The sequence below is a fragment of the Cephus cinctus genome, unplaced genomic scaffold (assembly GCF_000341935.2).
Source record: "Cephus cinctus unplaced genomic scaffold, Ccin1 Ccin1_scaffold0745, whole genome shotgun sequence".
Taxonomy (NCBI): Eukaryota; Metazoa; Arthropoda; class Insecta; order Hymenoptera; family Cephidae; genus Cephus; species Cephus cinctus.
In genome coordinates this window covers 45,617-69,666 of record NW_014333356.1, presented here as the reverse complement: position 1 = coordinate 69,666, position 24,050 = coordinate 45,617, and the positions used below count along the sequence as shown (strand labels likewise).

General features: G+C 34.0%; 4 protein-coding genes across 15 annotated transcripts; 3 read left to right on the top strand and 1 right to left on the bottom strand.

Moving 5' to 3' along the window:
* Positions 1–256: 256 nt before the first annotated feature.
* LOC107270383 (DNA repair protein RAD50) lies at positions 257–23,981 on the bottom strand. Of its 10 annotated transcripts, XM_015745334.2 has the most exons (19): positions 7,416–7,488; positions 6,749–6,801; positions 5,721–5,953; positions 5,491–5,640; positions 4,966–5,407; positions 4,747–4,901; positions 4,391–4,589; positions 4,114–4,337; positions 3,625–3,990; positions 3,409–3,529; positions 2,939–3,311; positions 2,658–2,863; positions 2,254–2,591; positions 1,722–2,141; positions 1,515–1,640; positions 1,155–1,427; positions 952–1,085; positions 705–836; positions 257–612 (listed from the first exon to the last, which is right to left on the bottom strand). In XM_015745334.2, exons 3-19 carry the CDS (start codon positions 5,946–5,948, stop codon positions 381–383), a joined length of 4,119 nt encoding a protein of 1,372 aa, XP_015600820.1. In that variant the 5' UTR covers positions 5,949–5,953; positions 6,749–6,801; positions 7,416–7,488; the 3' UTR covers positions 257–380. The 10 variants fall into 10 exon arrangements, with proteins under 10 accessions (XP_015600820.1, XP_015600818.1, XP_015600823.1 ...); XM_015745332.1 differs by lacking the exons at positions 6,749–6,801; positions 7,416–7,488 and adding an exon at positions 23,437–23,981; XM_015745337.2 differs by lacking the exons at positions 6,749–6,801; positions 7,416–7,488 and adding an exon at positions 9,974–10,056.
* Positions 7,062–13,241, top strand: LOC107270384 (kinesin-like protein KIF20A). 2 transcript variants are annotated; one of them, XM_015745343.2, is made up of 12 exons: positions 7,062–7,091; positions 8,263–9,395; positions 9,476–9,909; positions 9,988–10,195; positions 10,325–11,192; positions 11,284–11,577; positions 11,643–11,687; positions 11,760–11,840; positions 12,216–12,270; positions 12,349–12,767; positions 12,856–12,969; positions 13,055–13,241. In XM_015745343.2, the coding sequence occupies exons 1-12, from the start codon at positions 7,077–7,079 to the stop codon at positions 13,115–13,117; spliced, it is 3,729 nt and encodes a 1,242-aa protein (XP_015600829.1). In that variant the 5' UTR covers positions 7,062–7,076; the 3' UTR covers positions 13,118–13,241. The 2 variants fall into 2 exon arrangements, with proteins under 2 accessions (XP_015600829.1, XP_015600828.1); XM_015745342.2 differs by lacking the exon at positions 7,062–7,091 and adding an exon at positions 7,606–7,762.
* LOC107270385 (general transcription factor IIF subunit 1) lies at positions 13,951–16,876 on the top strand. Of its 2 annotated transcripts, XM_015745345.2 has the most exons (9): positions 13,960–14,085; positions 14,179–14,219; positions 14,380–14,569; positions 14,726–14,772; positions 14,855–15,226; positions 15,292–15,617; positions 15,722–16,005; positions 16,083–16,426; positions 16,514–16,876. In XM_015745345.2, exons 3-9 carry the CDS (start codon positions 14,546–14,548, stop codon positions 16,725–16,727), a joined length of 1,611 nt encoding a protein of 536 aa, XP_015600831.1. In that variant the 5' UTR covers positions 13,960–14,085; positions 14,179–14,219; positions 14,380–14,545; the 3' UTR covers positions 16,728–16,876. The 2 variants fall into 2 exon arrangements, with proteins under 2 accessions (XP_015600830.1, XP_015600831.1); XM_015745344.2 differs by having other exon boundaries at positions 13,951–14,219.
* On the top strand, positions 17,665–22,587 carry LOC107270374 (alpha-aminoadipic semialdehyde synthase, mitochondrial). The gene is made up of 10 exons (XM_015745322.2): positions 17,665–17,944; positions 18,225–18,707; positions 18,871–19,096; positions 19,194–19,521; positions 19,591–19,954; positions 20,051–20,373; positions 21,106–21,355; positions 21,476–21,739; positions 21,814–22,195; positions 22,271–22,587. The coding sequence occupies exons 1-10, from the start codon at positions 17,849–17,851 to the stop codon at positions 22,384–22,386; spliced, it is 2,832 nt and encodes a 943-aa protein (XP_015600808.2). The 5' UTR covers positions 17,665–17,848; the 3' UTR covers positions 22,387–22,587.
* Positions 23,982–24,050: the final 69 nt, after the last annotated feature.

Here is a 24,050-nt window from a genome sequence, read left to right as displayed (position 1 = left end):
GCAAATACTTTGTCCGTTCTCAGGCTTGAAGTTATAATTAACTACCAATGATAACATATCCCCAATAGATTTTCTTTATAATATATAATAAAGCTTTATTACAGTATTAAACATATTATTTAAATAATTTTGTTCCCTTTTAAATAGCTATCCACTACTAGTTATACAATTTTTTTAACAGCTGACATTTAGCAAACATACCTATAATGATTTTAGAATATATTAAGTTAATTACGATAGAAAAATATGATATATAAATTTTAACACAAAAAGATTATTTATAGTCGCATTAAAAGCATAGTAACCATATATCCTTATAATATCGGAATTATTTTATTAATTATCTGTACTGAGCAATAATCAATACAGCTCATTTAATTTTAGATCTCGAAAGTGTGTATTTTTTTGGGCTTCCTAGGCGGAACATTTTTATCAACGTTAAATTGATATTTCCTTTTTCTAGATGGAGCTTTAACAGGTGCTGTAGTTTGACTATTTAGAGCACCATCTACTTTCTCTTCCTGATCAGAATAGTCAGAAGAATCCTCATCGATATCTCTGAGTGGCATCGTAAAGTGATCATCTCTACTACGCTTAATAGATGACAACCCCCTAAAAAATCAATTTATTAAAATGTTAATACGAATTCATTATTATGTTATATAAATAATTTTTTCGAAATCAGAATCTCATGATGCACTTACCTACTATCTCGGTAGAGCCTATAGAATATGCCACTTCTATTTAACTTTGTTAATTTCTTTACAAAATTTTCATCGTGACTAATCACAATCAACTGAAAATTCTTTTGATATTTAGACCGCGCCTTCACTATGCTGTAACGTTCAAAAAAATCTAGTTATAACAATAAAACATTCCCGAAACCCACAATTGTTTCTTTGTACTACTTCATTATTCAACGAAGACGCAGAAAGAACATAATTAACTTACGTAGTAATTGCATCCGCCAAACTCTCAGCATTCTGTTCATCGAGATTTGTTGTTGGTTCATCCAACGCAAGTACTCCACAATTTTTGCAGAAGGTTTCTGCCAGTGCCATTCTTATAATAATAGACGCCAATACCTTAAAAAAATCAATATAACATACATAGATCTGTCAGTTAATTTAAAGAAAATCAATCATTTTATTTACTCTTTGACCAGCACTGCAACGACCCTTCATATCCATTTCAGCGCCATGTTTTCTTTGGACTAATTTATATTTGAACTGCCGTCGCTTATCACCTGCTTCCGTAGCTTCCGCTTTTATTTCAATTCCTGTTGTATCTGTTCCTTTGTAAACAGTACGCCACATATGTTTAATTATTTTGTTCACTGTTGATATACGTTCCTCGTGATACTCAATCATGGCACGATCAAGAGCTTTGACGTATTCCTTAAGATTAACTACGATCTCTTGTTGTACCTTTCATTAAAAAAATAAATAGTTTGTTAATTATGCGCATCAAAGTAATTAAATAAAGTTGATAGTTATAGAACTAATATACTCAACCTCTAATTCAATGCATTTTTTCTTGTAATTTGTTCGCGCCATTCTATACACTTCATTTTTCAATTCCTGCTGCATCTGCGCTACAGATCTTTCTAATTCTTCTTGTTTTCCGCTAGCAATATTTTTCTGAAACAACAAACAACGCGTTGAAATGGGTATGAATTCACAATATTGCAACATTGTTCAACATTGTATTCGTGTAATCACCTCACGCAACAACTTCTCCTCCTTCTCGTTAAGCTTTTTATATTCCTGTATTAAAAGTTCGTGCTGCATTTTTTTCATAGAAACTTCTATTTTTAATATTTCCTGCTCAAGACTTTTGAGCTCCTCTTCCTTTTGCCGTAATGTGATGTTGTCGACTAATTCACGCTTGCGCACTTCCTGTCGCATAACATCCTTCTTGATCTGATCGATTCTTTTTTCTAAATCAGCTTTCGTAATTTTCAATTCTTCGCATGAGTTTTCATATCGCTTCATCTGTTGTTCCGCGCTCAATAATTTTTTGTGAACACCACGTTGTTCGAAATCGTCTATTTGCTTTTGCGTATTTGTCAGTTCGTGCAGCCGTCTTGATCCTTCGTGAATTTTTCTTTCTTCAACTTCCCGTTGTTCTTTATGTTTCGTCTACAAAAAAATTTAAAAAACATCTGGTTCACAAAATTATATAAAACATGAATTACCTCATTCACAACAAAAGCAAGAGCGAAGTTCAGTACTATTGGTCAAATTTGGTCACCTTAGTTTTTTCAAGTTCTTGTATTCCACTCGTCAATTGTTCATCAGCTCTAGATAACTTTTCTCTCAGATTTTGTACAGATTCACCCAAAGAAATCTCACGTGCATACAAATCGTTCTGCTTATCGCGCAATTGCTGCAACTTCTGCATTTCTGATTGGATACGAAGTTGTTCTTCATACAATTCATTTCTTTTGTGTCGAGCTTGTTGCAATTCCTCGTTATGCAGATTTAAAGATGTTTGCATTGATTCAATTTCCTTAGAAACTTCTTTCAGTTGTTGCTTCAGTGAATCCCTTTCGATTTGTGCCTCTTGAATTGTTCTTTCACTTGTGACGCCTGATTACAACAATTATATGACATTTAATTAATTTTTATTTAATGACCCTCTACACTACTTTTTACCTGCGTCAAATATACGCTTTTTAATTGATGCTAATGTACGATTCAATTTGACCAACTCATCCGCATATTTATCCCAAAGTGCAACGTCGCCAACCATGTCTTTACACGCAGACAATTTATTTTCTGGATCCAATGTTGAAACTCTCAGCATTTCAAGTTTCTTGCAAGAATCTGCCAACTGTTTTTTTCTTTCCTCCAGCTGGACTCTGTATTAATAAAATATGTTAATAATATTGAATATTAATTGTATTAATAATGTTAAGGTTTACTGCATACGGCACCTTAGCCTTTTTAATTCAACTCCCTCAACATGTGCGACCTTTTCCACGATTGGTTTCAATTGAAGCAAAGATTCGTATTTCTGTTGTTGAATCTTTAATTCCTCCTCGCATGACTGTAAACGACTGGGTCCCATATCCTCTCGAATTTCGGTAATAAGATTTTTAACTTCCAAAGTAGATTGAAAATCCCGATGACACAGAGGACAGGAAGGATCTTCCTCTTCCAATTGTTTTAGGTAGTCCTTATACGCGACACCACGATATGCATACATTCCACGTTTTTTTTGCAATTCCTTAACAACTTCAGATTGTGACAATACAACGTCTTCGTAATTCTCATACTCACAGTGAAAAGAAATTTTTTCCTTGTCAGCTGAAACAAAAAAAAATCAATAATTGTGACGAATGAATCGCAACGGTCCATATTTTTCGTATCAGAATAAAAGAAAGACTCTCAAACGAGAATTTACATTTCAGTGTTGCAATTTTATGTTTTAGTTCTTGTTCGATATGCTTTATAGTTGTTTCTAAAGATGAAACACGATTTTGTTCCGATTGTAGTTCTTGATTCAAATTGTTGATACGGCCCATCTGTAATAAATCATTCCTTATTATATTCCTGTTGATTGCACATTACCTCAGGATATAAAAGGTTTTGGACATTTTTTAAATTTAAAGTAATGTACCAATACTCGTTGTATATTGCTAAGCCTGTTCTTTAGTGTTCCCTCAGGTAATTCTGTTGTGCCAAGTAATTTTTTTAATTCAGATTCATATTTATTCCTTAAATTCTGTATCTCAGTTTCCTTGGTCATAACCATAGATTTATTCAATTCTAATTCTGCTTGTAATGCACTTTGCTTGTGTAAAGACGACACTTCGTCATCGACTTTATTTAACTGGCCTTCCAATTTAGCCTTTTTTCTTATTTCATTTTGGATCTTTGATTTGACTGAATCGACATCGAATTTCTTAGCGAGTAATTCAATTTTATCATTTGCTTTCTGAAGCTCCTTCTCGAGGTCATCCAATTTTTTTGCAGCTGCACTGACCTATTAACAAATAATTGAATAAAACAATTGTTAATTATATCTAAGTTTTTAATAGAACGTTTATACTTATATCATTTGCATATTTACATATGATTTTGGTGATATGACAAATATAATACTAACTTGTTTTATTCGAGTACGAAGGGTATTTAATTCCTCTACGATATCAGCTACTTCTACTTCCTTCAGGTTCATTTCTGATTCGATTTTTGTTTTTTCAGACCTCAAAGTATCAACTTCTTTTTGGAGTTGCTTTTCAATAGATTCTCGATTAATCTGGTTGTTTCCCACTTCCAGTTTTATTTCGCACATCTTTTGTTCCAATCGCTTTGATAGAGCTATGACCTCTGTAATTTGAATTATTTTCATTTAAGAAAAGAGTGAGGTTTTAATTTATTACCAATTTCCGTTACGTCGGACGAAATTGTGTCCAAGTTCCAAGCGGAGAGAGCATCGTTCAATAATTTGTTACGTATGACTATTCTTTCATCTTGATCCTTTACTTGTTGTTGTAATGTACCAACTGCAAGTCTCTTCTCGTCAAGTAATTTTCGAATATTTGACTCCTCTGTTTTGATTTCCTTCATTCTCTCTTCAAGCTGTATCACAGTAGAAAGTATATGATATTTAAAATATACAATTTGATATACAAATTATTCATATGAATATGATAATAAAAATATAGAAAATAATAACAGAGTAACATAAATATTAATGATTATAGAATAATAATTCGTTATAGAAAGGTATTAATACTTCTTCTGCCTCTTCTTTTTTCTTGTTTAATATATCAGCATATGAAACTAATTCTTCGTTTAATTCCTCAACTGTTCCTTGAAACATTTCTTCAATGTTGCTCTTCAGATTCACAATTTGTTTTTTCACGTGTGTATGCTGCATCCTTTGAACCTCTATAATACAGGCATCAATATAAAGTCAATGTTCAAAAATTGTCCTTGTAAAAAATACACTAACCTATTTCAGATTTCATCTTTCCATATTGACTATCTAAATCTTTTATTTCCAACATTCTTTGTGTCACAGGCACAAGACTTTTTTCGATTACTGAAATCTTGCTCTTGGAACTCTCCAACCTTTCTTTGGCATTGCTTAGCTCCTGCTCTTTCTCTTCAGTTCTTATCAAATTAATCTCGCATGTTTTTTTCTCAGCCACTAAAAAACGATTCTCAGTTTCCAAGGTTTTGGTATACTTTGTAAGAGATTCAACAGCTTTGTCATATTTTTCAGTGTCAAATATTTCATCAAATCTTTTTTTCAAAATTTTTGCTTCTGACAGTGGCCAATCAAAATCATCTTGATGACAAAATATGACGTAATTCAAAATTGCATTTGAAACACCCATAGCTGAGACAATCTCAGTATTCACATTAGCACATCGATTTGTTATTGAAATTGGCTGTGATTAAGATAAAAAAAATATATAATCTTGAGAATAAATTATCTAGAGGATATTGTAATATTTAACAAGAATTTTCTTACCTTTCCTGAATCGATACTCTCCTTAGTTATAGTACTATCCAAAGTTTTGAATATGACTCGTTTGTCAAATCTAGATAATTCCATAGCTCTGGATATCGTTACTCTGTTTCTACTGACATCTACTACTTCCAACTTGACATTAGCTCTGACCTATAAAATGTGTAAGAAAAAAATATCAGTAAAAGTATTGTTAGCCAAAAACAATTCATTGTATCGAACAACAAACCCACAATACAAGTAGTCGTTGTTACAGGATCATGGACAAATGCCTTTCCAGCGCTAGAATCAGGAGGATAAGCACCAGTAGTAGCAAATTTCAAGGCTTCAATAATTGTTGTCTTTCCTGTACCATTAGGTCCCACAATAAGTGTAATAGGTCGCATAAACCGTATCTCCGTTTCAGTATCATGGTCAAAATTACGAATACCACGAATAGACAACTTCTTTACTCGAGACATTTTTTCTGAAAAAATATATATAAAACAAGATTATAAATAGTATAAAAACATAATATTAACACTGATACAAGAATAGAATCAACTACATTTGTCAATAGATAACTAATACAAAATTGGCAAATTTTAACGGGTACAGAATCTCATTCCTTTGTGTCAGTACCAATTTTCATCATTTACTTCAGCCTGAATAATCTACATATAACATGTAGCCAATATTTAAGCTTCAGACCATATCATACTGCACAAACAAATATACTCACAATCATTACTCTATTTGGTTAATCTCACCAGAATCTCATAAGACCTTATTAATCACAAGTATTTCCCGCTTTCAACTATGGGTTGCTTTTGTCGAGAACATTCGTAACATTCGGCTCTATTCGGAAAGTATAGTTAAAGCTAAAATGCTCGTTCTACAATAGATCAGTTCTTGTTACCTACACCTTCTGCACTTTTCAAAAAGTGCAAATTCTTATTGGATAATATTTTTAAGTAACCAATCAGAATCTGTACTTTTTTTTTAAAAGTGCAGAAATTGTAGGTAACGAGAACAGATCTTATGTCCGCATAAATTGATAAAATTCCCGAATCTTTATTCCCGTTAATTAAATTTAATATTGAAATTTAATAAAAGCTGGGAATTTATCCGCAGATTAAATTTTAACCGAAGGTGAAGAAATTGGTGTTTAGTGATGTTCTATGTACGAAATTCTTAATAAAGAATTACTTTTTGACTTATTGGTTCAATTATTATTTCTATTTTTCAGTAGACAATTGTATTTGAATAATTGCTTAGATACCTGTAGATATTTAAGCGGGAAGCACAGGACCAATAGGTTTAGCCATATCCCGACTGAAAAAGAATACCTATAAATCTTTTGACGTACCCTGGCAGTAACGTAAGGAAGTTGAAATTTCTAATATTGCCTGCCAATAGGAAGAAAGCAGTAACGTTCACTATATTTTCAAATAGGAACAAGAACCGTTTGTTTCGTACAACTCTGCGTGGTGATTCCATTAGAATAAATTGGAGTGGATCTTCAGGGAGAAATACTTTAAACCGCCTTAGTATTTAACTAATTATATTATTCTTAAGAAATAGTTACCTACTTTAAGAAAGGAGAAGAGATGTCTATGGAAAACGTATGTATCAAATTCTTAATAAAGAATTACTTTTTTTTACTTATTGGTTTATTTATTATATCTATTCTTCCGTAGACAATTGTATTTGAATAATTGTTTGGATATATGTAGATACTTAAGGATGGTATAGCTATACTGGCTATAATAGAACCATTTAAAACATTTTATAAGTAACGTCCAATTTAAGTGGAACACTTGAATTTTTGTGTAGTTCTGTGAAACAATGACCGATTTCGAAAAAACCAGAGACAAATTTTTTAGGAATTTAAATTTGAAATGTTTTTATATTTAGTAGTTAGATTTTTAAGATTTTTTAGTACTTACAAAGTTTCAAGCATTTGTTACTATTTTGACCTGTAATCAGTCTAGCGAGAAACACAGGACCAACGAAAAACCATCTGTAAATCACTGTAAATATTTTTACGCTCCCTGGCGGGAACATCGGGAAGTTGAAATTTCCAATGTTGCCCGGCAATGGGAAGAAAGAAGCAACGCTCACCCTGTTTTCAAATATGAAAAGTAACCGTCTGTTCCGTACAGTTCTGTGTGAGTTGATTAGAGTCAATCCTTAGGGAAAAGTACTTAGGACCGCCTTAGTGTTTGTCTAATTGCATCATTTTTGGAGAATAATTGCATGTTATAAGGGAGGAGAAAAGATGTCTATTGAAAAGGTATTAAAATTAAAAATTTATTCCAACATTACGTTTTGTAAGAATGCACAAGTCAATTTTACCTTAATTATTATATTTTTATATTACATTACTTTACATTATATAAAATTAAAGGAACTTTGATAATCTACAAGTGTTCTCTCTGAAGATGTGAAGAATACAATGAGAGAATAATAAAAAATGTCGAATGTAACTAATAAAGTCGTTATAAGTGTATGTACTATGTATTGAGTATAAATCTAACTTATATGAATCAAGTTCCTATTTATGTTTACTGTCATTTTCAGTTACAAGTAAATTGATTTTATTATTTGCAAAATCCCTAATGAGCTTACTAATTTATCTGTTTGCTCCGCTGGATTAGACATGTCAAAAAATAAATCTTTGTATTTTATATAAAAGGGGTACTTAATTCATTCTAGTACCTTTTATATAGAATGCATTAGATATTTGTTGCAATTAATAATAGATATAATTAATCAATGTTCTTATTTATGCAGATGGAGGATACGTTGGATTCAATCCGACCATCAGAAATTCCGACAGAGCAAGAAGAGATATCATATTTATTTAGCAGAGATCCTAGTATTTTAGCATATGGTCAGAGGAGACCATTAATTTCTGATGGATTAAAGAAAAATCTAATATCACACTATGACGATGAGCAAACAGATTTAAGGGATGATACCACTTCATCCTTATCATCATTATCTCAAACTGTAAAAGTTTATCTGCGCGTCAAACCATATCCAAAAAGGATAGAATTAACAGAGGAACAAAAAGAAGCATACACAATTCTTAATACAACAACACTATTAACAAAGCTACCTTACATAGATACGAATGCTAGCTGTCTTAAAAGGGCAAAACAGAGTGAAACGGTGTGCCGAAAATTCACATTCACGAAAACATTTTCATCTACAATATCCCAATTGGAACTCTTTGAAAATGCCATTAAACAGCAAATGGTTGACTTTTTGGCTGGTCAAAATTCAACAGTCATGTCTTATGGAACAACTAATTCTGGAAAATCATATACATTGCAGGGAACTACAGTGTCACCTGGAATAATTCCACGTGGCTTAGATTTTGTATTTTCTAACATTGATCCAAAATCTGTACCATGCTATAAGCCGGTACATTATTGTGATGTTATCTCTTTAAATTCGAGTGAGCGCCTTCAAGAGCTTGAATCTAAAACTAAAATTTTATGTCTATCACCAATTGACAGAAATCAATGTATGAATGCATATAAGGAAATGCAGAAATTACTTGAAGAGGAACATCCAAAACGAGAAAGTGTCTCTGTCGATGCTCAATACTCAGTATGGGTGTCATTTGCTGAAATCTATAACGAAACAATCTATGATCTTTTATCAGTTGAACCTCAAAAAAGAAGATTACCATTAAAGCTCGCCACTGATAATCGTGGTAGAGCATTCATTAAAGGTTTAAAAACAATTTGTGTTAATTCTGGCGCTGAAGCATATCAAATTTTAATGGCAGGTCAGCACAACCTAAAAGTTGCCACTACGGCATTGAATTCAAGAAGTTCACGATCTCATTGTATATTCACAATCAAGCTTTTAAAGTACTATGCAGAAAATGCTTCTGATAAGGTTGAGATAAGCACGTAAGTGATGACACAACAGTTCATAAATCAAAATTGAATACACCCAGATAAATTTCACATATCGACTTTTTATAATTTAGATTATCATTTTGCGACTTGGCGGGATCTGAAAGGTTAAAAAAGACTCTGAATGTAGGTGACCGTTTAAAAGAAGCCCAGAACATTAACACAAGTCTGCTAGTCCTTGGTAGATGTCTCAAGTCAATCTATGAAGGACAAACTCTAAAGCAAAAGCAAGATATTATTGGGCCCTTTCGTGAATCCAAGTTGACGAGACTCTTTCAGAAAACTTTATCTGGCAAAGAACATCTAATTCTGATAGTAAACATCAACCCTTCACCAGATTTATATATCGAAACCCAAAATGTCCTAAACTTTTCTGCCATCGCTAAAAAGATAATTATTGAACCAAAGGAGGTAAAGCGGAAAGCAGCAACGTCAAGATTTTCACAAATTGTAACGCAAAGCATCAAGACTTGTACAGATTGGGATACGGCAGATTTAAATAGTATAAGTAAGTGAGGAGTACTTGTTTATTTCAGGCTAAGTTATGTATTTTGTACTATCAATATAATTACTTTTGTTTAACCAGGTGAAGAGCAGGAGTCAATTGCAGCATCACATAAATCCTACGAAAACATTTATCTTGAGGACTATGAAGACGCCTTAAATGAGAATGAGAAATTAAGAAGAGAAATAGAGCTTTTACGCTCGTCAGCTTTCAATAGGGACTTGGAAATTCGACAGGAAATGGCTGAAACTTTTAGTTCTATAATGTCTCAAATGGAAGTGGAATGGAGGTACTTAAAGTATTCCAGATTTCTATGTTATCCGTTCAATATGTTCTGTAGATTATTATAAATACTATAGGGCAGTGAAAGCCCATCTGCATACAAAAATTCACTAGTACTGTATCAATTCATTTGCAGGGACCGTATTAAAAGCGTAGAGGAGCAACAGGACTCCTTACTCCAATGGTCTGTAGCAAGAACCGAAGATTTTTACAAAAATAAACTCGTCCAGTTGGGGAAAAGAAAAAGGACGTATTCCAGTACAAATGATGAGAGCGATAACGACGACAGTGAGGAATTAGAGTTAGAAAATATCCGCTTGAAAGCAACAGTCGCAGCTTTGAAAAAAGCAGTAAAGGAAATACGAGACTCGAAGGATACACTATCCGCCGATAAAAGTAAAGCTACATTCGAATTGGCTATAGTGAAAGAAGAATTAAAGAATCTCAAAAACCTTCTAGAAGCAGCGCAAAAGGATTGTAACGGCGAAGCGCGTAATTATATAGCAGAACTAAAGGTTCTATTAGCAAAAAAGGATGAACAGATTAAGAATCTGAAGATGTTCCTTGATGAAGCCAAGGAGGAATATATTACCATAACAACCGACGCAAGGGAGATGCAAAATCGTTTGAAATTGCAGAACAAAACTATTGTTGAAAATATGGACCAAATTGCTGAATTGGAAGAGCAATTGGAATATGCAAATATTCATCTACCACAGAAAACCAAAGCTGTGGAAGTTCTGGAGGAAAAAATTGAATTTCAAACAAAGAACTTGATCAAATTTGAAAATATTCTTGCAGATATGCAGAATAAAATTAGTCAGTTGGAAACTGATAAAAGTGCTCTGATTGAAGAATTGGCTAAGCTACAAGAGATCAGAATTGATTACGATAAGAAATCCACTCTTACATCTTTCCAAGACGTTGAAGTTAAAACCGAGTCGCAAGAAGAAAAGATTGAAGACCATTTGAAGACCGAAGAACGTCTTCAACAAGAAATAATGGTATGTCCATGGGTAATGTTTCAATGGAATACTGAACAATATTCTTTCAATAATTAAACTATGATTTATTTATTTATTTTTATTCTTTAAGAGCAAGCAAGAAGAGTCGCATCAGAATTTGGAAACACAGGAATCTATAAGCGAAATGAAACAAATGTTATGCGACAATGAAAAGCAAATCAAAGATTACGAAAGTAACATTAAATCATTAAAAGAAGAATTGGTTTCCATTACGATGGAGAAAGAGAATATTCAATCTGAATTGAATCAGGTTCAAAATAGTAAAGAATCGTTAGAGTTAAAAGTGATCAAGAGTGAAAAAAATATCTCTGAATTAGAAAAGGCAATAAAAGAGAATGCGGATAGAGAAATTCAAATTATACGGGTATGTTTTGAGAATTTTTATTAGCATAAACGTTATTAGCATTAACCAATTTTCTCCGTTCACAGGATCTAGCAACGGTCCGTGATAAATTGAGTAGCGCTTTATCAAAGGTAATTGCCATTATTATTTTTATAATTGCAACTGGCTTTTCACATTATTAAGTCACTTTTGGCGTTCTACAGGAGATGAATTATGAGGAGGTAATACAGAAATTGGAAAAAGAACTAACTGCGGTAAACGAAAGATATGAAATTAAAGCCAAGGTAATGATTTCTTTTATTATAATAGAATATTATTTTACCTGAAATGTAATGAAATTTTTAAATAAGTCAACAGTCAACTCTTCCTAATTTTGCATCCTTTGGGCTCTGGGAGTGCGGAGCTTACAGAGCTTTTCTCTTCCTTTCACACTAGCTATCCTTGCTCAGGGAATGAGGAATGGGGAAATTACATTTTCCGCCTAGCGTAATTTCTAAAGAAAGAATTGTCGTAGGGCTGCAAATCAAAGAAGCGAAAAATTAGGGAGAGTCCACTGCACTATTTTTTAATGATAATACACATTGAACGACAGTGCCTAAAGGCGTATGTAGAACTAATAACGAAATTGGAATGATATAATAAAAGCGAAAAAATTACAGGAGACGACAACCAAAGAGCAAGAAATGGAGAATGAAATTGCGAATCTACAAAAGGGTGAATATTTGCTATGGTTTGCCAATACGTTTGCATCTAAAAATTTTAAATATCTGTGCTTCATTTATATGATTTTAGAGCTTAAAAATATGATTCAGCTGAATGCCGATTCCAAGACAGACCAAGAAATGGAAGCATCAATGAAGAATGTATTAAAGCAATTAACTGAAACGAAAGAAGCTCTGGCCAAAATGGAATCATTATACAAAGATACTGAAACAGAAAAGGAATTGTGTCATCGTAAAATCGAAAGCATGACACTTCGCCTACAACAATACGAACAAAATGTGAAGATTTTAGATTTATTGCAACAAAATTGTCAAGAGCGGCAGATTGAAAATGAGCAGTTAAAAAAGATGAATGACGAATTAAAAAATAGTCTTGCTGAGCAAGATCGTGAAATGGAAGCTTTTAGAAAGAATAGAGAAGAAATGGCTGCGAAGTATGACAATCTGATAAAATCGCAACAAGAAGAAATCGAAAAACAGAAAAAAGAGGTCCGAAAAAAAACAAGTATATTAATTGGTAACGATACTGCAATTAGTAACAGTATATTAACTTGTTTATCTGTACTTTAATTAACAGGTAATGAAATATCGACCGTCGGTTGAGGTGACATCAGAAAAAAAGCGGACAGCACGTAAAAAGAAATTATTTGTTCAATCGGATGATACAGCTGCTGATATTGATCCATGTGAGGTAGATACAACTTGTTATTACTAAAATATAATAATTAGCGCATTATATAAGGTATAAAATCATCAATTGTTTATTAACATTGCAGACTATTCCACCGTCGCCAGTACCTTCAACCTCAACGCGTAGCTTGAGGACACGGAGAAAATGAATTTTTTCATTTATATAAATGAAATGTTAATAAATAGCAATATCCGTATTTTTTTAGATTGTTTTTTTATATTTATACTGAACAGTATTGTTACTTAAAGACTGAATAAAGAATAATTTATTAATCGGTAGTTGAATTAATCCTCTTCACTTACGCAAGCGTTATTTTTTTGCAAATCGTATTTAAATGTTTCTGTGACAATTCGTAGACATCCCAACGTACGTACGTATAAAAAAATTTGTATTAAGTAGATACATTTTTATCTTACCTCTTGAATCGTAGTACAAAAAGAATGTTTCGACTTAATTCTATGAATCAAAGATTTATCAATTTTCTTTTATTGCTTTTAATTTTATTTTGCAATACTAAGGAGGTACTAAGTCATTCTGATGTTCTCTTCATAAATATAGATTTTTTACTCCACAGTTTGCATTCAATGTTTGGAGCACTTATTTGTTATAGAATATTTCTTTTCCAAATAATCAATACGGTTATAAGGTACCTACAATATTTTAATGATCTCGATAAACAAATTATTTCTTGTTGTTCAAGTCTTGAAAAACATATTTATAGATTTTGACAATCTAGTTTGTCAAAATCTATAAATATGTTTTTCAACTAGATAATCTTTCAAAGTTGTGTTATGTTTTTGTACTTTCGGATAAAAATTATCCTGCGGATAAACTCTTAAAACATGAAAATGGTTAACTGGGAATTTATCCACAAGATAAATTTTATCCAAAGGTGAAAAAATTGGCTATAAGACCGCGCAAAATCAAAGGAGTAGAGAATATCGCAATTGACCAATCCCAACTTGATAGAGTGACGTCTGGAAACATTCAGACTGGTCGAACGTATTGTTCCTCTATTTAGTTCTTCTGTTTAACCGAATTCACTGTTGAATATACGACAGTGTAACAAGATACTATTTAATATATGTAATATGTATAAGGAAACATATATTTCACGTACGTGTCAAAAAATAACTTTACTACAGATAATATTGTGCATTAATTGGCCAATGACAGAAGAGGATCCTGAAAGTATTCCCCATGTTTCAGTTTTTTCAGCTACTTTCAACTCGACTCTTAACTGGCGAGAAGTACGTACGCAATGATTTTCATTGATATTATTAAAACATGGTTTTTTAATTAAATTTTACTTGAGCAGTTTGCAGAATGTTTTTGTGACAATTGAATTTATTTTTTCTAGTATTATTTAAGCGTGGATTGCCATACGTAATTAATTTTTTTTAATTGCAGGGTGATATACTGGATTCGAAACCTCATTGACAGTTGTTAGGATTATTTAATAGTAAAGAGCGTGAAAGTTATTTGAAGATATCTATTTGTTGAAATTAAATACCTCTGTGATTTATATTTTGGTTGGTAAAACTCTTGTACTCGACGAACTTTGACGTATATTAGAATGAGTACTCCAGGTGGGCCAAAGGTATGCATATTGATGTTTAACTTTGTTTAAAGTTAGGAAATTTCTGATTAAAGTTTCCATATGTATATTATTAATTGGACTTCGAAAAACTTTATAGTTGTAGGATTTACCAGTTTGAGAATATGAGAAACATATATAATTAGTAATATCTTTTAGCCACCTGCTGCACCATCCGTTCAAGAATATAGCATTCGTGTGCCTAAGTATGTATATATTTGTTACTTAAAATTGTGCTCCTTATATGTGCTATCAATACAATTATATTAAATTGTTGTTTATCCATAGAAATAATAAGAAGAAACATAATGTCATGCGATTCAATGCTACGCTTAATGTTGATTTTTCAAAATGGACACAAGTAAAAATGGAACGAGAAAATAATATGAAGGAATATAAAGGATTAGATGAAGAGATGCCCAAGTTTGGAGCAGGATCTGAGTTTGGGCGAGATGCGAGAGAAGAGGCAAGACGAAAGAAGTTTGGGATCACCAGTAGAAAATATAAGCCAGAGGATCAGCCATGGATTTTAAAGTCTGGTGGAAAAACAGGAAAGAAATTTAAGGGCATTAGAGAGGGTGGTGTTGCTGAGAATGCTGCATACTATGTATTTACACATGCACCAGATGGGGCAATAGAAGCGTTTCCGTTGCATGAATGGTGAGTATATAAAATACAAAGTGAAGTGCTGATACATGAAAAAATTAAAACATCATTATATGCAGGTACAACTTCCAACCTATACAAAGATACAAAGCACTTAGTGCAGAGGAAGCAGAACAAGAATTTAGTCGTAGAAATAAAGTCATGAATTACTTCTCATTGATGTTAAGAAAGAGACTACGCAATGATGAAGAGGGTGCGGATGATGAATCTGAGCTGGCTGAGGGAACTAAAGGAAAGAAACCAACTAAAAAGGAAAAAGAATTAAAGATATCAGAAATGGATGAATGGATGGACAGTGACGATGACGATTCAAACAGTGAAGATGAGAAAGAAAAGAAAGCATCCGATGAAGAAGAGGATGCAAAGAAAACGAAAAAGGGTAAAGGTATGCAAAGCGTTTATATCTATAATACTATCAACTATATCAGGAAAATATTAACTGTTATATTATTACCACTGTGCAATATGATAGAAGAATATTATTAACAGCGACAGCTTTGAAGAAAAAGAAAAGAAAAAATGCATCCGACGATGAAGCCTTTGAAGAAAGTGATGACGGAGATGAGGAAGGTCGAGAATGTGATTACATATCGGATTCCTCTGATTCAGAGTCTGAATTAGAAAAACAAAAAGAAATAAAATCCGTCGCTGAAGAAGATGCACTTAGAAAATTACTTGCTTCGGATGAGGATGATGAGGACGAAGAAGAGGAGAAGAAAGATGGTGAAGAGGACAAGGATGAGGATGAAGAAAACAAAGAAAAGGATGAGAAGGTAAGCTTAATAAACTACAATGCAGTACTTTCTTCACCTTGGAAAATAACTTCAAAGCTTAACTCATATCTTTTCAGGAAAAAGACAAAGCTAATAAGGATACAGATAAGAAGAAGGACAAAAAGAAAAAGAAGAAACAGTCCAAGAAGAAGGATTCTAAGAAATCTAGTCCTGGAAAGGATTCCTCCAGTGACTTTTCCAGCGATTCTGATTCTGATTCTGATGTACCTAAGGAAAAGGATAACAAAAAACCAAATAGCGCACAAAGTTCCAGATCCGGCACTCCGATACCTGCTGCAGGTTCATCAGCTGATCTTCTGAAAAGAAAGCAATCAGGTTCACCAGATCTGTCACAAGCAAAGAAATTGAAGTTAGACAATTTCAACTTAGTACCAGCAACTTCTTACATACCTGGAAGCAGGTAAATTAAATAATTACTCGTGACGTTAAATGTCAATTATCCGGTCTGAATTACTATAGAAAATCACCATATACATTTAAATTACAGTGAGTCCGGGATAACGGAAGATGCTGTGAGACGATACTTAATGCGCAAACCAATGACCACCACCGAGCTTTTACAAAAATTCAAATCCAAAAAAACAGGCCTCACCTCAGAACAGCTAGTTAACATTATGACCCAAATATTGAAGAAGATTAATCCTACAAAACAAACAATCAAGAACAAAATGTATTTATCCATCAAAGCCCAACCAAATTAACAAAACATGATTGACATACTTTGCATACTGATTATTTCATTGTTTCCCTTCGAACAAAAAAACAATAATATAATGTACGAAACCTTATGAAACAATGCAATGTGATATTAGTGTCTTCAACGTAATAAATTTTCAATTATATAACAATATTAATAACTAGTAGTAAATAATGTTTTCATTTATTATAAACACTCACTAGTTTGCATAAAAAAACTGAAGAACAAAGCATAGAGCGCAAGAGCCGCTCGATATAAATTTGGTTATAATCTAAAAATCATTCTTGCATAATAATAATAAACTTAACCCTTTCGCTACGGACGCCGACTATAGTCGGCGGCCACGCGAAGTGCTGTGTACGGACGCCGACTATAGTCGGCGGCCGCGAGACCACCTACCCTGACTTCGTTGGTAGCACAAAATCTACTACTTTGTTAATATGTAAATTTCTGAATACCCACAATATACTCATTTTTATGTTTTTCTATATAATATTATGAAACAGTTACATAACTCTTAAAAAAGTATACATACAAGACAATTCCAAAGTGCCATTGAAAGACGTAAGCGCAGTGCCCCGTTCAGTGGCGCTACTCCCGCGGAACGGACTGCCGTAGCGAGAGGGTTAATCAACGCGAAAAGGCATTTATTTTTTGCAAATAACCCCAGCCTGTTCGTCGCTTAATTACAAAAACAAAATAATTTTTCTTTTGCAAATTGTCATAGCTCGCTATATACATATATATTTTATATCTATCAATAAAGCAGAAGAGATCAAGCATATAAATACAACCATACCCTGAACTATTAACCATGATTAGGCTTATCATCAATTTTGTAATATTTTTCAACCCCTGACCTATAGAATTTACATTATCGCAATCGCCGTATATTCAGATAAACAGAACCAAAGCCTTTAAATGGCAGTCATACGATTATTGTAACCAATAAGTCACGGATTCAGATTCGGTCCATGAATACTCGTGATCATCTAAACTAATGTATATATGTGAGTAATTAAAATCAACATATTGAAATTAAATGTTGTAATCTATTGTAAAATACAAAGTATCTATTGCGAAAATAACAACAAAATAGACCTGTAGCGTTAAAAAGAAAGTGAAATGTGGATTTTGAAATACAACGTGTTAAAAAATTATGTTAAAAAAAATGTTTCGGCCGTGCCGTCAATTATATTTCAATGCACGCGACCTCTTAGTGTAAGTATCTGTACGCAATCTATAATGATAAATATCCATAAATTTGTAATGATATGCACTCTTTTTTTTTGTAATAATTAAAAAACACGATAAGCGCTATAATTGTCTTTCAAAGATGTTCAGAAGAGCTGAATAAGCTTAAACGTCATTGAAACGTTTAGTAAATCAATCTCCAAAGATAATAAGTTTTTAATACAGTCAATTAAAACGATAATTTGAGTACATAGACTTTGACATTAAGAGACGTTGAATTGATATTCTTTGTTCTTTTTTTAAATAGAGTTTAAAAGGCAAAGTAATAGCCATCAGAAGGGAAGATCAATCAGTATGGGAAAGACGTGCGCCACTGGCACCGTCAAATGTTCGCCGATTAATTCGTGCTGGCGTTAAAGTTATTGTGCAACCCAGCAATAGAAGAGCATATCCGGCCAAGGCTTACCTTTCCGCTGGTGCATCTTTACAAGAAGACATCAGTACAGCTTCTGTAATTTTTGGCGTCAAGCAGGTTCCGGTTGATCAGCTGATACCGAACAAAACATATTGTTTCTTTTCGCACACGATCAAAGCCCAGGAAAGCAATATGCCTTTGCTGGATGCAATATTGGAGAAGAACATTAGGCTGCTGGATTTTGAAAAATTAACCGATGCTCAGGGTCAGCGTGTGGTAGCTTTTGGAAAATATGCTGGCGTCGCTGGTATGGTCAATATTCTTCATGGTCTAGGACTGAGATTGCTTGCTTTGGGACACCATACGCCATTTATGGTAATGTATCACATGAATGATGTGTAAGACGTCGTGGCACGACCCAAATTTGAATAATAGTTAGATTTTGGGTAAACAAATAAAAAATAAGAAAAACATAATATTTTTCATTATAAGCATACAAAAATCCAACGTTTTTAATATTATTATTTTTATGTCCCAGCACATTGGTCCAGCGCATAATTACAGGGACTCGGCAATGGCACGGCAAGCCATAAGAGATGCTGGATACGAAATAGCTTTGGGAGCAATGCCAAAATCTATTGGACCACTTACGTTCGTTTTCACCGGAAGTGGAAATGTCAGTCAAGGTGGTCAGGAAGTCTTCCAGGAGCTTCCTCATGAGTACGTCGCCCGCGAATCCCTGAGGAAGGTCGCGGAACACGGTGGTAATGAACTCCAGGACAATTCGTAAATTTGAGTTCTGAAAGAATCCGTATTCCTAAAAAAATGTATACAAGGCTGCCTATCATTTTTGTTTATAAGACACGACCAAGATTTACGGCTGCGAGATCAGACGGAGACATCACCTAGAGAGGAAGGAGGGCGGCGGTTTTGATTCTGAGGAATATGACAAATATCCGGAAAGATACATATCAATTTTCAGTAAAAAAATAGCACCGTATGCATCTGTTATCATCAACGGGATATACTGGGCTGTAGATTCCCCTAAATTGCTTACTATACCCGATGCTAAAAATTTACTGAGACCGGCCTATACCCCATGGTTGCCGATAAGCGTTGGTGCCCCAGCGTTGCCACATAGAATGTTGGCAATTTGTGACATTTCGGCCGACCCAGGTGGCAGCATTGAGTAAGGATCTAAAAATGCTATATTCGTTGCAGCAATATAGTAATTATTTTATAAATTTCATCGTTCTAGGTTCATGAATGAATGCACGACCATCGACACGCCGTTTTGTCTTTACGATGCTGATCGCAACAAGGATACGAAATCCTTCAAAGGACCTGGTGTTCTTGTCTGTTCGATAGACAACATGCCCACACAACTCCCAAGAGAAGCAACGGATTTCTTTGGTGACTTATTGTATCCTTATGCACTTGACATCATCAGATCGGATGCTAAGAAGCCATTGGATGATCATGGATTTACTCCAGCTGTCTACGGCGCCATTATTGCTTCCAACGGAGAATTGACACCCAATTTTGAATATATCAAGGAATTGAGGCAACTCAATCAGCGCAGTAGACACAAGGCTGACGATTCGGAATCTCCTAGCAAAAAGGTGAAACAACATCAGATTCTTGTTTAATGTTGATCAATGATCATGTTACTTCAAGATGTCTATTCAACTGCCGATGTGGTTCCCATGTGATTTTAGGTTGTGGTCCTAGGTGCTGGATACGTTTCTGCACCTTTGGTAGAGTATTTACACAGAGACAACAAAATTAGGATCATCGTTTGTTCACAACTAAAGGATGAAGCTGATGCACTTGCCAATAGATATCCAGGAGTTGAATCTGTATTTCTTAACGTTCTCGACCGGCCTGATACACTCCATGAGGTTGTTAGCTCTGCGGATGTTGTTGTATCTTTATTGCCGTATTCACTTCATCATCTTGTAGCAAAAACATGTATCCAGACGAAAACTCATTTAGTTACAGCCAGCTATATGAATGACGACGTTAAAGCGCTTCATGAAGAGTATGATTGATTTTGATGATTTGTAATAGTTATTTTCGTACCATGGGCGTAAAGTACAACTTTACGCCCGCGGGTGATTGTACCCGCCATAGGCCGGCGTAGCCGGCTCGAGGGTTGCGCGGCGATCGCCCAAGGGTGTACAGTTTTATGCCCGCGGTGCGAACATTATTTTATTCACGACTGAGCTATAATAGCCACTTTATCCCTAAAAAGCAGGACTAAAGTAGCATTTTATTCCCGCATATTTGGTTTTCCCGCAAATTTACTTTATTCCCGCAAAATTTTGAATTTTTTTTTAATTTTGAAAATTTTTGAAAAGGTGAAAAATTTTAAAATTTTGAATTTTTTGAAAATTTGAAAAAACTTATATTTCCATCATAATGACGGTGGCTGATTTGGTTCCACTTTTCAGGGAATAAAGTGGCTATTATAGCTCAGTCGTGAATAAAGCACTATATGTAACACGAGAGTAAAGTCGGTTATTCCCTCGGGTGATTTACTGCCCTCGCTTCGCTCGGACAGTACACTCTCACCCGCGGGAATAATCAACGACTTTACTCCCTTGTTGCATAATGTACTATTTCGGTATAGTGTGCGTAAAGTACGCGTTTTTGGCCTTGCGAGCGTATCAAGATCAAAAACGCATACTTCACGCACACTATACCGAAAAATATTTTTAAGTAGTATTAGTTGGATTTGATAAACTTTTAATTGACAAATTTTTTCATTCAGGGCAGAAGCAGCAGGTGTTACAATACTGAATGAAGTTGGACTGGATCCTGGTATAGATCATTTATTAGCTCTGGAATGTTTTGATGATATTCGTCAAGCAGGAGGGAAAATCGAATCATTTATTTCATGGTGCGGTGGTCTTCCTGCTCCAGAATGTTCATACAATCCTCTCAGGTACAAATTCAGTTGGTCACCCCGAGGAGCATTGTTGAACACTCTGGCACCAGCAAAGTATTTGAACGAAGGTCAAGTAAGTAAGACGGTTATAAAAATTGGTATTAAAAATAACTGTAAAATAAAACAGTTAGCCAAAGAAAGTTTTGCCAGCAACTCATTCGGTAATTGAAATCATAATAATATTACTTTTTAGATCGTTGAAATATCTGGAGGCGGTGATCTTATGTCCACTGTACAAAATTTGGACTTTCTACCTGGCTTTGCATTGGAAGGATTTCCAAATCGCGACAGTACAGTCTACAAGGAACTATACGGAATTCAAAATGCATCAACAGTATTACGTGGTACGTTAAGATTTCGCGGATTTACTGATACAATTCAAGGGATGCAATTTCTGGGATTAATTGATCCAAATCCTCATCCAATTTTGCATCCCAATGGACCAGACATCACATGGGTAGGTCTCTGATAGAATCATCAAATTTTTATATCGTACATCGTCCTCATACACAACAATTTCACCATGTATAGAGGTCATTGATATGCAACATGTTGGGTTTGGAAAACGACAACATATTCTATGAGAATCTTAAGTGGAAATTGGCAGAACGTGTCAATTCCGAAGTACGTGTTCAGGCCATTGAAGATTTAGGACTTTTGAACGACGATCCAGTTGTCAAGATGAACACGCCTTTGGATACTCTGACTTATTACCTTTCAAAGAAATTATGCTTTGAAAAGAACGAAAGGGACTTGATTATTTTGAGACATGACATTGGTATTCTTTGGCCTGACAATAGAAGAGAAGATAGAGGAATTAATTTGGTTGTTTATGGAGATCCAAAAGGACACTCTGCAATGGCTCGTGCCGTTGGATATCCTGCAGCCATTGCCGTTAAGATGGTTTTGGATGGTGAGCCATTTAACTAACTGTCTTTTAAATATAAACTGTTCATCTTTTTCACTGTTCTTTCCTTTTTGATCACAGGGGAAATACAACAGAGAGGCATGGTTCTGCCATTCACGCAAAATATTTATAGGCCAATACTCAATCGATTACGAGCAGAAGGATTGGAATCATTTGAATCGTCTCGATGGAATTGATTATATATAAATTAACACTGGGTTTATAGAAATTTATTATATACCTATCTTATGGACACACGTCAAATTGACTCGTGAACGAAACTACAACTTGTTTTATTCAAAAACAGCATAGTTGTACACTGTTAATTTAGAATGTTTAACATTATGTAACATTACATTTATTAAATGTCGGCATAAGTGGCAGGAGAGAAATGTAAATGGTTTATGTAATTTTTCTTGTGAAATTCAAAATGCGTCCAAATACCCGTCTTATAAACCCAGTGTTAAAAAGAACTAAATTTTATATTACGTATGCTGATCAATTACGTATACTGTGTCAGAAACAAAGGATATGGCATTCCAACCCCATCAAAAATTTCTGTATTGGTTCCAGCAAATCCCCTATGTCCACTAGTCTTCAGACAAAGTCCCATAAGACTAGACTCTTTACTTATTGTTAGTATCTCATTGGTACTGTTGCTGATGTAGATAATATGTATTTAAATCTTTGACTACCCCCTCCATGTCTATTATGACTACAGCAACCACACAGTGGGCAGCAGTGGCAGTGAAAGTGCAAATTATTGGATGAAATATTATTTTCAATTTGAATAGAAGTTTATTCTATTCAACATACTGTATGTCAGACTGTGTAACAGAGAACAAAAAATGACCCTATCTCAAAATAGAAATAGGTAAAAGCTGAAGCTGCTGCTTGGATATCAGATAAAAAAATATTTTTCACAATGAAATCAAATTGAAGTTGCATGATAATTAATACAAATCATAAGAATCGTATTTATAAATCCTTGTTTACTAATGTCTCGTTTGTCTGCTCTTTGGCTACTGTCTCTTTTGTTACTTGTGCTATGTCTAAATCGGGATGAAGAACTAGATATAAATGGTGAAGATCCGGAAATGGAAAAGAATCCAGTCCCAATATACTCAATTGTGAGGCTATTCTAATTTTAAGGGAAATATGAATAGATTTTTTTAGAAAAAAAGATGACCCTGATAATGTCGATAACCACCACCAAATAGTACAATATACATATAAGATGGTCTTACCTTGTTTTGTAGATGAAGATGGAAGTATCTGATGTCCGATTGAATTCACTTCAAGAAACTTGCACTTACACTTTATTAGATAAAAGTTTGAATACACTGTGATGTGACTGTGACTGACGCCCAGAAGCGAATGACGAGTAAATTGAACGAGGCAAAACACTATCGGAAACAAAAAGCTTTGTTTGACCATTTTTTTTCAAGGACTAACTGTCCTATAAATATTTTTTGTTTGCCGGGTTTTGCTAGTGCCTAAACAATGACTGACTTGGGACTTCAGGATTGGTCAAGAATAACGTCTCTGGCAATGACGTAGAAGCTCGGTGGAGTTTTTACGAAAAAGCAATAAACTCCAAGTGATCTGAAACTATTACTAACCTGGTTTTCGATTATCTTCGGAAGATTCATCTCGTTGTACCCTAAATCAGGAAACCGCATGCAAGATAACCTCTTCAAATTCTGTCCAAATGACGGAAACCAGATTCCAGTACATATGAGATTCGTATTTAATTACATGCCGCGAATGAATTTTTTGACTTTTCATACCGACGCAACACTTGAGCCAGGATACGAAAAATATAATATTTCATGCATAAATTGAAAAGAAAAACCAGAGG

Excerpts from the sequence above, each read along its gene's own strand:
- LOC107270384 (XM_015745343.2), top strand. Across the intron at positions 9,910-9,987 it reads GGCAGATTTAAATAGTATAA|GTGAAGAGCAGGAGTCAATT; the intron begins GTAAGTGAGGAG and ends TTGTTTAACCAG. Across the intron at positions 11,688-11,759 it reads TGAGTAGCGCTTTATCAAAG|GAGATGAATTATGAGGAGGT; the intron begins GTAATTGCCATT and ends GGCGTTCTACAG.
- LOC107270385 (XM_015745344.2), top strand. The coding sequence starts at position 14,546 with ATGAGTACTCCAGGTGGGCCAAAG. Across the intron at positions 15,227-15,291 it reads GCGTTTCCGTTGCATGAATG|GTACAACTTCCAACCTATAC; the intron begins GTGAGTATATAA and ends CATTATATGCAG. Across the intron at positions 16,006-16,082 it reads ACAAAGAAAAGGATGAGAAG|GAAAAAGACAAAGCTAATAA; the intron begins GTAAGCTTAATA and ends ATATCTTTTCAG.
- LOC107270374 (XM_015745322.2), top strand. The coding sequence starts at position 17,849 with ATGTGGATTTTGAAATACAACGTGTTAAAAAATTATGTTAAAAAAAAT. Across the intron at positions 20,374-21,105 it reads GTTAAAGCGCTTCATGAAGA|GGCAGAAGCAGCAGGTGTTA; the intron begins GTATGATTGATT and ends TTTTTCATTCAG. Across the intron at positions 21,356-21,475 it reads AGTATTTGAACGAAGGTCAA|ATCGTTGAAATATCTGGAGG; the intron begins GTAAGTAAGACG and ends ATTACTTTTTAG.
- LOC107270383 (XM_015745332.1), bottom strand. The coding sequence starts at position 23,626 with ATGGTCAAACAAAGCTTTTTGTTTCCGATAGTGTTTTGCCTCGTTCAA. Across the intron at positions 3,991-4,113 it reads TTCGTACTCGAATAAAACAA|GTCAGTGCAGCTGCAAAAAA; the intron begins GTTAGTATTATA and ends ATTTGTTAATAG. Across the intron at positions 2,142-2,253 it reads AAGAACTTGAAAAAACTAAG|ACGAAACATAAAGAACAACG; the intron begins GTGACCAAATTT and ends ATTTTTTTGTAG.